Source organism: Triturus cristatus, chromosome 4_2, assembly GCF_964204655.1.
Source record: "Triturus cristatus chromosome 4_2, aTriCri1.1, whole genome shotgun sequence".
Lineage (NCBI taxonomy): Eukaryota > Metazoa > Chordata > Amphibia > Caudata > Salamandridae > Triturus > Triturus cristatus.
Window position 1 is genome coordinate 900,228,718 of NC_140586.1, and position 13,538 is coordinate 900,242,255.

Here is a 13,538-nt window from a genome sequence, read left to right on the forward strand (position 1 = left end):
AGACTGGACCAGATGGGGAGGGTGGCGCATGGCCTGACCAGACGGGGAGAGAGGGGGAGATCGGGTGGCGGGACCATGCGGCCTGAACAGACCTGGAGGCGAGGCGCCAGATTTCCAGATGTGCGGGGGGGGGGGGCACAGGCCCATGGTGGTAGATCAGACACAAGGCTTGGACGGTCTCGCATGAGAAGTGGACTTTAGGGTCGGCCATCAGACGCGACTGAAATCGGGGGTCTCTGGAACAGTAGAGAGTCGCTAGAGGAAGATGTCAAGTGGTTTCGCAATGAGAGTGATCACGACGGCCAACAGAACCCAACCACAAGGCGAGCACAAGAGGGAACAACTGCGCCCCCCTCGGGCTGGGTAGGGCAGGCATGCCACCCGGGGTCAAACAGGGAGGTGAGAGCGGGTCCAGGCACCTCACGGACATCTTCATATGGAGGGTCTGCAGCTCTGAGCGAGGCTGGATTACTGAGGGTCAGTTGAGTCCGGCCACGAGGATCCTGTGGAATGCCTGTCACCTGGGCGTGGCCTTCCTCTCAGTCAGGAAGCCTGCCCCTCTCCACAGCGGGCAGTACAGAATCCTGTCCTTCATCTGGCAGGTCACTGCAGCAATGACCCCCGGCCTCTCATAGGTGTGCCTTTCTTGGAAGCCCCGTCACAACTGGTTTTCCATGGAGTTACTCACAACCTACTCCTGCACAACCTGGCCGCTGTCAAGCCAGGGTATGCCTCCTCCGCCCCAGTGACAGGAGCCCCCTCTCACGTGATCTTATTCCCACCCTGAGCCTCATCCGAAGCCCCTCCCTCTTTGTCCTTCTTGACCATCTCAGGCAGTCCACACTCTTGGTCACTCATCCCCCAAGCATGGCTCCTGGGTCATTCTCCTCTTCCTCAACAGTCCTCCGTTTCCTGGTCCTCATCTCATCTTTCAGCCTTCCCTCTTCCTGTGGGAATCCCACAAGGGTCAGTCTTGGGACCTCTCCTGGTCCTCACCTCATCCTTTCGTCTCCCCTCTTCCTGTGGGAACCCCACAAGGGTGAGTCTTGGGTCCACACTCTTGGTCAATCATGACCCAAGCATGGCTCCTGGGTCATTGGTCATTCTCCTCCTCCTCAAAAGTCCTCAGTGTCCTGGTCCTCTCTTCATCCTTCTGTCTATGCTCACCCACAAGGGTGAGTCTTGGGTCCACACTCTTGGTCACTCATCCCCCAAGCATGGCTCCTGGGTCATTGGTCATTCTCCTCCTCCTCAACAGTCCTCAGTTTCCTGGTCCTCTCTTCATCCTTCCGTCTACGCTCACCCACAAGGGTGAGTCTTGGGTCCACACTCTTGGTCACTCATCCCCAAAGCATGGCTCCTGGGTCATTACCCTCTTCTTGTGGGAGTCCCACAAGGGTCAGTCTTGGGATCTTTCCTGGTCCTCACCTCATCCTTCCGTCTCCCCTCTTCTTGTGGGAGTCCCACAAGGGTCAGTCTTGGGATCTTTCCTGGTCCTCACCTCATCCTTCCGTCTCCCCTCTTCCTGTGGGAATCCCACAAGGGTCAGTCTTGGGATCTTTCCTGGTCCTCACCTCATCCTTCCGTCTACCCTCTTCCTGTGGGAATCCCACAAGGGTCAGTCTTGGGATCTTTCCTGGTCCTCACCTCATCCTTCCGTCTACCCTCTTCTTGTGGGAATCCCACAAGGGTCAGTCTTGGGATCTTTCCTGGTCCTCACCTCATCCTTCCGTCTCCCCTCTTCCTGTGGGAATACCACAAGGGTCAGTCTTGGGATCTTTCCTGGTCCTCACCTCATCCTTCCGTCTCCCCTCTTCCTGTGGGAATCCCACAAGGGTCTGTCTCGGGACCTCTCCTCTTCTCATTTTACGCCACCCACCTCTGTGCGTTGATCTAGTAGTGTGGCTCCTCTGTTCACCTCTGTGCAGAGGGTGACACACCGCTTTCCTCCTCACACATCACTCTTCATCTCCCCATGGAGGTTGTCTTTGCTCTGATGGCCATCTGCCACGGGTGGTCCAGCAGTCCCCTGTGCATCATTTCCTGTTCGGAACTCACCCAGAACTATCCAAAGCCGCAGCGCGGTTTCCTAGCTTCTGCTGGTGCTCCTGTTTTTCTTGCCCAGTGTCTCTTTATTTCTCCTCAGCCAGCAGCAGAGGGGGGCTCTTCATGTGAGGGCCCCAGGATCCTTCATCTCTGCCAGAGCAGCCACATACCAGCTGCTCAGCCTTAAGACGACTCGCCCTCACTCACCTCCCAGTTCACATCACACGGACACGCATTAACACACTTGTCGTGACCATGATGGAGCACAGTGGTACCCTGCCAGCTGGCCCCACACATTCCTCCCCAGTCCCCGGCATTTTAATCTCCAATGCCTCTTGTTACAGGTAAAAGGCCATCTGGCCTTATGCTGGCCATGGCCCCCGGTTTAGGTTTCTATTCTTGCCTTAAAAGTCAATTCAAGGCCTATTGCCTCGTTCTATTACTGGCCTTCGGTCATTCTATGCAACCTGTGAACCCCTGCTTTCTTTCTGTTCCCAACAACTTTTAACGCTTTCTGTTTTCCTTCCCTCCACCTAATTTTCCCTCTGCATTTTGTAATCTTCTGAGGACGCCTTAGACTCACACCTCCCTACCAGCTCTCGGCAACACTTCCAAATTCCATCTTCTCAAACATGAGGCCTAATTCCACAGACCCATTCAATGCACCTCACCAGCCACGTCAAAACAATATCTCAATATTAATATGCTCACCTGGACCCCCATTTCTAGCCTCCTGATGTGCTAAAATATTCCACAAAAAACATTACTGCTGAATGTTGTACCACTATTGTCCCTTGAATTTCAAGAAAAAGGCCGGAATTCTTGCAAATACACCTACTATGAATCATGGAATGAGGTTTCCTTAGTGAGAAGATACCTTTGGTACCATCTTCTCCTTTATAAGTGAGATTAATTGTGTCCCTCACCTGTTTGATGTTGGCCCTTAGGTTGCTCCTGTCCTGAAGAAGACCCGCTATTGAGGATCCGACTGGCCCCTTCTCCCCCCACGCCGGGCCGAAACGTCAACATTTTTTGAACTGCCTGGATGGTTTCATTGTGTCACAGAGAGGGAATGATGATTGAACACAATGACCTCATTTGAGTGGACATATCATTTGAATGTTTGAAATGATTTCCAAACCGGTGCTGCTGAAATAAGTTTATAAATACTACGGGTCTTTCCCTTTCTTTCTTTTATACACAAGCACTTTCTCTTGAGCACATGGTTATGGTGCCTGGAGCGACCACTGTATGTAAATAGTAGATGTTTTGCATCAATATAAATTGAATCTCATGTTTTGGAATAATAGTGCATGCTGTGTGATGATGTTTTTATACTTTGTTATTTCCCTGGTACTTTGTATTCATTGAATATTGATTCAGGATAGCCTCATTGATTTGTTCTATCCTTGGGGGCCGTTAGAATCATTGTTTTCTTTATCGCACTATACCCAGGTCCTTTGGTTTTATGTGGGTTGCCCCAGTTTGTGATGGTTTGAGGTGTCAGTGGCACACTCCGTGTGTAAACGCAGTGGTGACAGCCTTAGCCCCCTGTGGAATGGGCTCTCAGGCCTTCAAGAGCCTGCTTTATGGCCGGGGCGTACTAGATGTTAATTCAGGGGACAGTCTTTCCTTTCTTTGCTCCAATGAACTCCACAAACAGCTGATCATCCACTGATGGCTCTTGGTACGCTCAATAAGAAAGCTTAAAGCTCTTTTGGGGTCTAACCGATGGAGCCTCTCCTCCTCTTTTGAGGGATGAGGCTGGGCAAAGAACGATGAGAGAGTTACGGATTGCCAATAGAGACAGGAGTCATGACTTTCAGGAAGGCGGCCACCTGAGCCCTCAGCACCAGCTTGTCTGGGGAAAAAGGTGGAGTAGGGCAGCTGCACCGACAGAGCCTGCAGTTCACTCACACGATGAGCTGAAGCCATCTCAAGGAGGAAGACCGCCACTGAGGTCAGAGGACACAACGAGCAGCTGTGCATCGGCTCGAAGAGTGCACTTGAGGTGTTCCAAGATAGGGTCCCACTGTGGCATCACAAACAGTTTGGGAGCATATCAAGTGACTTAAACAAATATGATTGGTTTGTAAACATGCTGAAAGGGCTGATCAATAACATTTTTAGTGGCCACTGCCAGACATTGTTGGGCCACAGACAAAACAAACAATAAAACATCTGACACCTAGGCGTGCAAAGGGTCTGTCTTGCGTGCTACACACCAGGCCACAAATTTGTCCTAGCACCCGGTGTAAATGGGCTTTGTAGAGGGGCGCCAGGCAGCAAGGCTGTCACCAACGTCAGGTGGTAGATTGAATGCTGACCACTGCCTCTCAGAGGTTTGTGATCAGGGAACTGCTGCGACACTCCAGCCCACACCAGGGGTTCAGAGCCCCTTGGCACAGGTACGAGGACCCCACTCCGCCCTGCTTGTTGCAGTATCACATAGCATTAGTTTTGACTGTGAGCACCAGTCTACCCATGATTGATGGCAGAAAGGTCTTCAGGGCCAGACCAATGGCCACAACTCCAACAGATTGCTATGGAGCTGGGATTTGTCCAGATATCAGTCCTCTGTTCTTCACCTCCCCCAGATGAATTTCTCAACCCAACAGTGACTTATCCGTCACCACAATCATCTGTGGATCTGGAAGGGAGAGGGGTCTGCTGCTGGTACAATTGCGGCAGAGCACCCACCGCTGCGGATATTTTGCAGTCTCTTCAAAAACCATCGGACAGGCCTCTTTAATGCTAAGCCCACAAGACTTCAGATCCCACTGCAGAGACCACACAAGACACCTGGTGTAGTCGACAAGTAGGAATGCAGGAAGCCAATCGGTAAAGAAGCCTCAGAGTTGCTCTCGCCGAAATCCAGAACCAAAGTTGAAACATCGGGATCCCAGCCAAAATGTCCAGGACTTGTTGTGGTGGAGGGAAGGCCCTGAACTGCACCCTGTCCAAGACCGCTTTTATAAAAAGGAGCCCTGTGTGAAGGAATCAGGAGTGACATCAGCTGCTTGTGTGAGCACCCCAACGACATCAGGAGGTTCAATGTTGTCTAGAGGTGGTCCCCCACGGACTGCGGCGAGCCCACCTTCAACAGCAAGACATCAAGGTAAGGGAAAACTGATCTCTCCAACCTCCGAAGATGGAAACAACCACTGCCACCACTTTGCACTGGTGAGGCCGAAGTGGATCATGGCTATCTGAAAAAACTCTTGGTCTACCCTGAACTGCAGGTTAAGTCTGTGGGACTGCAGGATGGGTGTTTGAAAATATTCGCCCTGCAGGCCCAAACCTTCATCCTGAGGTCCTGATCCAGAGCAGACAGAACCTGGGCCACCGTGAGCATTAATTTGTCCTTCTTTAAGAAGGGAGTCCGAGGGTGAATATCTAACATCGTCTGAATCCTTCAATTCTTCTAGTGGACGAAGAACTAGTGAGAGTAACAACCCGGCCCAATTTCTGAGTCTGGAATTAACTTGATGGCTCCTTTGGAGACTAAAGCTTGCACCTCTTGCATTAGAATGGACAGGTGCTCCGATGAGAGCCATTATGATTTCGGAGCAGCATGGAGCGGACAGAAAGCAAGGGTAGGACATAGCCATGCTGAACGATTTGGAGGACCCATCTACTGGATGTGATGGGCCGCCACCCTGGAAGGAAGTGCTTGATCCTGCCTCTCACACGGCGGTTGTGCGCCACTAATGAAAAGCTACAGTGGCCTGGGGGTTGTTTCATCAAGGGAAGGGAACTTAAAAGACCGATGCCCATGACAACCTCTGAGTAGCTTGCCAGATCCTAGTTCCCAGCCATGAAAGGACTGGGGTGACTGGCGTGGGGTCAGGGGAGACTGGCACTGTCCGTACGCTAACCCAGAGAAGCAGCATCAGAATTCCCTGAGCTGATGAGTAAACTTCTTTGGCAGCAGCTAAAACACTCAGAGTGTGTGACTTAGCCCTACTCTCCTTAAAGCACTCTAAAGCAGAATCCTACTTTTTTACTGAATTGGCACAAGCCAACGAAAAGCACATTTATAAGGGAAGCTTGTACATAGCCTGAGCAACCTGTGGATCACATCCAGGCATAGCGACCACACTGATGCCAGCTGCTCGCCTCAGACATTCAGTTGTATAAAGACCAGAACGTAGCATGTATTTGGCCACCTTGAGGCTCCAAGGAGGCTCTAAGCTCTTCGAGGACTGCCGGCAATATCTAACTGGCCATTTGCCATAGGCCCAATAAACAAACCACATTGACCTACACCAATGTAGGGCTAGCTGATGAGAACATTAGTTTTCTTAACATCTCAATCCTAAGCAACTCCCTGTCCGCGGGGTCGTAGGGAATGATATCGGGGTTTACCTTGCTGGTGCAAGCGTGGACCACCAGACTGCAGTAGGAGGATGTGTTCGCCAGAAGCCAGTTTATAACATTTGGTCACCTGCCTATTCACCGGAGGGCAAGAACAGGGCTTGGACCAAGTGTCCATACAGGTGTCAGCGAGGGCTTCAGTGAAAAGAAGGAAGAGCACATGAGGTTGGGCCAGGTTGCAAAACTTATTTGAAGACATTTGTATTGAATCCAAAGGAAGGCAGTTGTAGGACCAGGGCCTTTGCATTACCACAGCGAATGAGGCACTCTCCTCCAATGGGGGCCCAAAAGGCGAATTCAACCCTGTATTGGGGAAGTATCTGGTCCACTGGCGTCCAGCAAGTCATGTAAAGAGTGTCCGCATCATAATGGGGAGGGTAAATTATCTCCATCCCCACCGTCGTCATCTCCGAGTGGTGGCAACTCTGGCCAGAGTCGGAGCCAAAACATACAATGGAGCTTCTGCAGGCGCTTTTGTGGAAGTGCAGGACTAGACTCGGATAGTCAAGAGGACCGGGTACGCTGTAGTCATTCAGGGTGCGACCTCTGTCGTGTCGGACAGCGGCATTGGTATCAGATTCTCCTCTGGTGTCAGCAACGATGAAAGAGGGACAGATGAGTGTTTGAGCTGGTGTGAAAGTCTATGCTGGAGTGGGTGCTGAGCCCAAGATCGGTCCAACGGGTTCTGACAGCATCGAGCATGGATCACCAGAAGTAATCAGACTGAGAGCCCCTGTGGATCCTTGGGGCCTGATGGCACACGAGAGGGAGCCGGACAGGTGCCAACGTTGCACAGGAAGGCTTCGTAAAGGCCACGTCCTGCTGCAGCACAGACAATGGCCCCGAGTATTCTGGATGCATTGTGATCAATGCAAAATCGACTCATCAGTCTGATTGGGAGTGAGATCGATCGGCACCTTTACACACTCAACTTCTCTTTCGCGAGACCGTGGCTGGATGGGTTGAGTCTCACTTCACCTTCTTATGCTACTGTTTGGATTTCGACTTACTGGAGGACTTCGACCATGAAGACGACATCTTGCAGGAGCAGCCCCAGGCGTAGCAGCAGGTCTGGGCCCTCTACTTGGAGCCAGAATAGGACTTGAGAGGCCCATGACTTCTTCCTGTGTTCAGTGACCTATAGCTTCACTTGGCAGTCCTCGATCATCTTTGGCCATATGAGGGTGCACTCATCGCACCGCTTGGCAGAGTGCTCCGAGCCCAAACAGCAGACTCACCCTTGTTGCATGCCTGTGAATGACATCTGTTTTCGGTTGTTATGGCATGGTCTGAAGCCTGTAGCTTTAGAAAGGCACGTTGCTCTCCTGGACACTGGATTTCGTTTTGAGAGTCATCGAAAGTGGGGGCAGAGATCCGGACTCGCATTTGATGGGGCGAAAAGAGAGGAACTAACATCTGGGCATCTATAAGGCAGTGCTGCGGCACTTCGAGGGTAGAACTAAGCCCATCGCAGAGCCACACTGCACCGCCTAGTGGCATGCGGCAACAGTGCTATTAAAAATTTCCGGATCCAGTCTGGCACCAGGAGAATACTCTTATGGTGGGGGAATCTGTGGTTTTGAAGAATCCATCAGAAAAAGAATGTGACCTCCCAACACCCATGCTAGAGATGGCCAATGTATTGCTTTGATGCCCTAAGATGCACACCCACTGAATGACCCATACCATGTGTGTCTTACTGGTGGAATGACCCTATTGCTTCATCAACACTCACCCATTTTAGAACCTGAAGCCTGATTTCCCCTGCCATTCCATCCCTCACTGCCACGTAGTGCTCTTACCTCATACTCCTGCGAGAACTTGAGTCCATCGTTGGCTTTCAACCGGTCAATGTTGTCTGCGAGATCAGATATTGGGATGGCAGGGTGGTCCCTCATGCCTAGTGGAAACAAAAGAGGAGAACTGTAGTGCCTGCGGGAGATGTTGATCTGGTAGACGGGTGACCCTGCACCCACTCAAATAAAGGTGACTGTTTGACTGCGTGACCTATGAGGCGATGTGAAAAGCGGCACGATGGATGGAGGACAGCATGTCAACTGGTCCTGGCACTACATATCTCAACACATGGATGTGATCATATAGACCTGTCCCAGTGAGCATGTGGACAAGAGCACATGGTGGCGAATGGCCAAGAACTTGCACCACACACACACAGCTATGCGAGGCCGTGAGTGGATGGTGAGCGCAAGCTGAGCGACCAATCAACAGGGCTGAAGAGTGAAATAAAAAGCTGGGAGCAACCAATGAAAGGCACAGATGGGGAAGAGTGGTGAAGCGCCGAGTAATGCTTGCTCAAGAGGGGTCGCATGACAAGAAAGAGCAGGAGAGGAAGAAATGCAGAATAAAGGGGAGGAGAAGAAATAGAACAGCTGGGGAGGAAAGGCTCTGAGTTGGAATACACAAGAAGAGACTGAATGAATGAAAAGGAGAAGGTAAAGGATCAATAGCAAAGGAGGAAGGTATAGGTTAGAAACTGGTGAGGCCGAGAGAAAATAAGTAGCTGTAGCTAGTGGAGAACAATACAAGCAGAAAGATTCAGTTCCTTCACGTTTCCCAGGCAAGGATCTGCTCCGAGTATTGATGTCTCCCTGCTCTGATTTTTCAGATTAGTAGTGAAGCACTTTAGGGATGGCACTGGGTGAAGTGCTTTACGGATGGCACTGGGTGAAGCGCTTTACGGATGGCACTGGGTGTTACCAGTCTCTGTTCTGACTATTGACGCCTCACTGCTCGGATTTTTCAGATTAGTAGTGAAGCGCTTCAGGGATGGTAATGGGTGTAACCAGTCCCTCCTCTGAGTATTGACGCCTCACTGCTCTGATTTTTCATTTTAGTAGTGAGGCACTTTAGGCATGGCACTGGATGAAGCACATTGGTGACACCCTGTGCCATCCACAGTCTCTGCTCTGAGTATTGACGCCTCACTGCTCTGATTTTTCCGATTAGTCGTGAAGCGCTTTAGGGATGGCACTGGGTGTAACCAGACTCTGCTCTGAATGACGCCTCACTGCTCTGATTTTTTTAGATTAGTATTGAAGCAATTTAGGGATGGTACTGGGTGAAGCACATTAGGGATGGCACTGGCTGTAACCAGTCTCCGCTCTGAGTTTTGATGCCTCACTGCTCGGATTTCTTGGATTAGTCGTGAAGCACTTTAGGGATGGCACTGGGTGTAACCAGTCCCTTCTCCGAGATGTTTTTGATGTCATGGTCTATTCGAAGCTAAATCCTTCTATTACAACCCTATTTTATATAAGTATGTTTTTTGTTTTGTATTTAAGCTGTGTGCATCTTCACTACAACTTGTGGGTTGGGTCATACCTGGAAATGCAGAACAGGTGCCCAGTTGAATAAGGCAGACTATTAGGGCAGAGTGAAACATCTATGTCAAGCTGTCTCTGGGGCACTTTGATTCAAAAGGTGGTGGGCACTCAAGTTTCCAGAAAGCGAGCATGGGAGGTGGGGGGCAGAGTAAAGGGAGGACTCTGGTTTCCAAAGTTGGGGTAGCAGATAAATGGCTCAGAGCAAAGGAAACAGCAGGGACTGAACAGAAGGTCTCTCTCAGTGGATCAATGAAAGGTGGCTCGATAAAGTAGCAGTTTGCTGGCTTGTAGCAGAGTGCTGATCCGGTGGTGGGATGCACGGAACCACCAATGAGTATTAATCCTATTCTGCTGGACGCCCGCTGCCGAGGATCTAGGACGCACAACTTACCCGCTATCCTGACTGCTTGTACCTTGTGCTACTATGATCTAAAACCAGTTTGCACATGGACGTCAGTTCTGGACTACACTACTTCCGGTCCTCGCTTTACTAAAGAGGTTTCCTTCATCTTCCAGACATGGACAAGTCTCCTTTTCCATAACTCTCTACCCGGACTCCTCACAATGTTCCATGTCAGTGCACCAGAGTTCCAGATTTACCCCATTATGCAGATTTTGTCCCCAGGATCCTGGGAAGGTAAATGACAGCTCTACTAAGGAGGCTGGTCTTGTGCAGGGCCGATCCACTGAGCATGCGCCTACGCACACTGCATTGCGTGACTCTGCAGAGGCCTGTCTGAGCTCATTACCATGCATGCAGTCACCTGTGCACAAGCTCAGCCCAAGGGTCATCCAAATCTTCTGACATTAAATGAAAACAGCCGAGAAGCTGAAGTTGCAAGTACAGCACCAGTCTAGTTCTGGGCTCCCCTACTCTCGAGTGTGGATGGCCCAAATACCCATACTGAGAAGGCCGGTACATGGCCTCTGGGAGGCCAGAGACCTTCCATCAGCTTCTCAAAGCATTCAGTCTTCCCAGGTCCCCTATGAAAGACTCAAAGTGCTGTGCCACGCATCCTGATCGCGGCAGAAGCAGAGTGAGCCAGGCAGTAGACTTGCACGTGGCATACTCTAAATTCATGCATATGTGGCCAGTGTCCTGCACCTTAGAGGGCAAACCTTAGAGATTTGAAGAATCGACTCTTAGGGTTTGCAAGGTGGAATCAAACTCTGTCCCTGCTCTTCTAGAGGGTAGGACCCCCCACCTAGGGAGTGAGCAAGCTCACCATGCCGGTACAACCTCTGGACAATGCAGTGGCATGGGCCTTCAGGACTGGTCTAATCCAGGCATAGCACACTGCTACACCTGATATGGGGAGCAGATCCAGGGGATCTGAACCGGAATTCAGTGCCACCTATTGCAAGAAAGAAAATGCTACTTACCAGTATGCATCTGTTCTTGGCATGTAGAGCTGAAGATTCACACACTGTGCATAGATCGCCATCTGGTGTTGGGCCCGGATGTTTGCACTTTGTTGTCTTGGAAGAAGTCTTTGGAAGTCACGAGATAGGGGACTCCTCCTTTGGACAATAGTGCACATGGGCATCGACTCCATCGTCAGATAGTTTTTTCGCCAAGAAGGGAAATGGAGTTTTGTGAGCAACAGAAATAGATGTCCATGTATGTTGTATATAATTAAGATAATACTGGAACAGATAAAGGTAGCCGGGGAGGTGGGTGGGCGCGTGTGAATCTGCAGCTCTACATGCCAAGAACAGATGCATAATGGTAAGTGGCATTTTCCGTTTGAGGCATATGAGCTGGAGGATCATACACTGTGCATAGATTGCATAGAAGTAATCCTCCTTAGCGGCGACCACCAGTATCTGTTGCAGTAATTTGAAGTAGCGTTTTGAGTACAGCTTGGCCCACACTAGCTTGTTGTTTTGCCTGCACATCGACACAATAGTGTTTTGTGAATGTGTGCGGTGTAGACCACATAGCTGCTTTGCAGATGTCATCTAATGGAATGTTCCCTAAAAATGCCATTGAAGCCCCTATCTTTCGGGTAGAGTGGGCTTTAGGGGGAATAGACCGTGCACGTTTTGCTTTGTGATAGTAAATTTGTATACATTTGACAATCCACCTTGCAATCCCAGACTTTGATATGGGATTGCCTTTATGCGGTGGTGAGAAGGATACAAAAAGTTGTTTTGCGAAAAGGTTTTGTTCTGTCCATATAGTAAAGGAGTGCTCTTTTCACGTCTAGTTTATGAAGAGCTCTTTCTGCTACTGTTTGTGGTTGCGAGAAGAACACTGGCAACTCAACAGATTGGTTGAGATGGAAGGGAGAAATAACTTTAGGAAGGAATTTGGGATTTGTTTCTTGAACAGTTAATGCCTGTAGCTCACTGACGTTTCTGAGAGATGTAATGGCCACAAGGAAAGCGACTTTCCATGTAAGAAATTGTAGCTCGCATTTATGTAGAGGTTCGCATGGGGGACCCATTAATTGTGTGAGGACGATGTTTAGATTCCACACTGGGGAGGGAGGTACCCTGGGAGGAATTATTCTTTTGTGACCTTCCATAAATGCTTTAATGGCAGGTACCCATGTTGCCTATTTTGTAGGTAAACTGCAATGGCAGTGAGATGTAATCTAAATGACGTGGATGCTAGATTACATCTTTGAAGATGCAGCAGGTAACATATGATGTGCTGAGTGGAGGCATCTAGAGGATTGATTTTGTTATTGTTACAGTATAGAACAAATCTTTTCCACTAGGCTGCATAGCAGACTCTAGTGGTGGGGCGCCTAGCTTCTTTGATAACGCTCATACAATCAGGTGGAAGATTGAGATAACCAAACTCTAGGACTTCAGGAGCCAGATCGCGAGGTTGAGCTGTGCTGGATCTGGGTGTCTGATCTCTGCATGGTTCTGTGTTAAGAGCTGTGGAGAGAGGCGTAGTTTTTGGTGCGGGACTAGTGATAGTTCCAGCAATGTTGTGTAACAGGGTTGTCTGGCCCATGTTGGAGCAACTAGGATCAGTGTTAGTGACTGTTGCAGCTTGTGCTCCACTAATGGAATGAGTGGGAGAGGTGGAAAAGCATACGCAAATCTGCCTGACCAGTTCATCCATATCGCATTGCCTTTGGACAATGGGTGTGGATATCTGGCGGCGAAGCTTGGGCATTTTGTGTTGTAATGTGTGGCAAAGAGGTCTATCTCTGGCTTCCCCCACATTTGGAAAAACGGTTGAAGAACTTGTTGGTGAAGTTCCCACTCGTAAATCTGTTGTGTCTGCCGACTTGATAGATCTGCCATGTGATTTTGAATTCCTGGGAGATGTTGGGCTAAAAGGAATATGTTTTGAGGAATATCCCACCTCCATATGCTCTGTGCTAGTTGAGAGAGCTGTAGAGAGGGTGCCCCCCCCCCTGTTTTTGTAAATAGTGCATTGCTGTCATATTGTCCATGCGGACTAAGACAGCTTTGCCTGGTATCTGTTTCTAGAATGATTTGAATGCCAGAAAGATTTCTAGTAACTCCAAATGGTTGATATGGAGTAGCCTTTGCGGAGGTGTCCCCAGCCGGTGAGCGATGAGTCTGCTGTTAGCACACTCTGTGGAATCGGCTCTAGGAACGGTCGCCCTTTGGAAATGTTTTGAGTGTTCCACCACTGCAGAGAGCGATGTGTGCTGCCGTCCACCAACACCAGATCTGTTAGCGGACCTTGAGCTTGGTTCCACTGACGTGCCAAACGTTCCTGCAGGGGACGCATCTGGAGTCTTGCATGAGGTACTATGAATATACAAGAAGCCATCATCC

At 49.9% G+C, this 13,538-nt stretch overlaps 1 protein-coding gene across 6 annotated transcripts in view; it reads right to left on the reverse strand.

Moving 5' to 3' along the window:
- PTPRF (protein tyrosine phosphatase receptor type F) overlaps positions 1-13,538 on the reverse strand; it is a 746,312-nt gene that overhangs the window by 57,438 nt on the left and 675,336 nt on the right. For all 6 annotated transcript variants that reach the window (XM_085602951.1, XM_085602956.1, XM_085602955.1 and 3 more), the window contains one exon: positions 8,226-8,323. In XM_085602951.1, the coding sequence (XP_085459077.1) occupies positions 8,226-8,323 (98 nt within the window). The remainder of the gene's footprint in view (positions 1-8,225; positions 8,324-13,538) is intronic.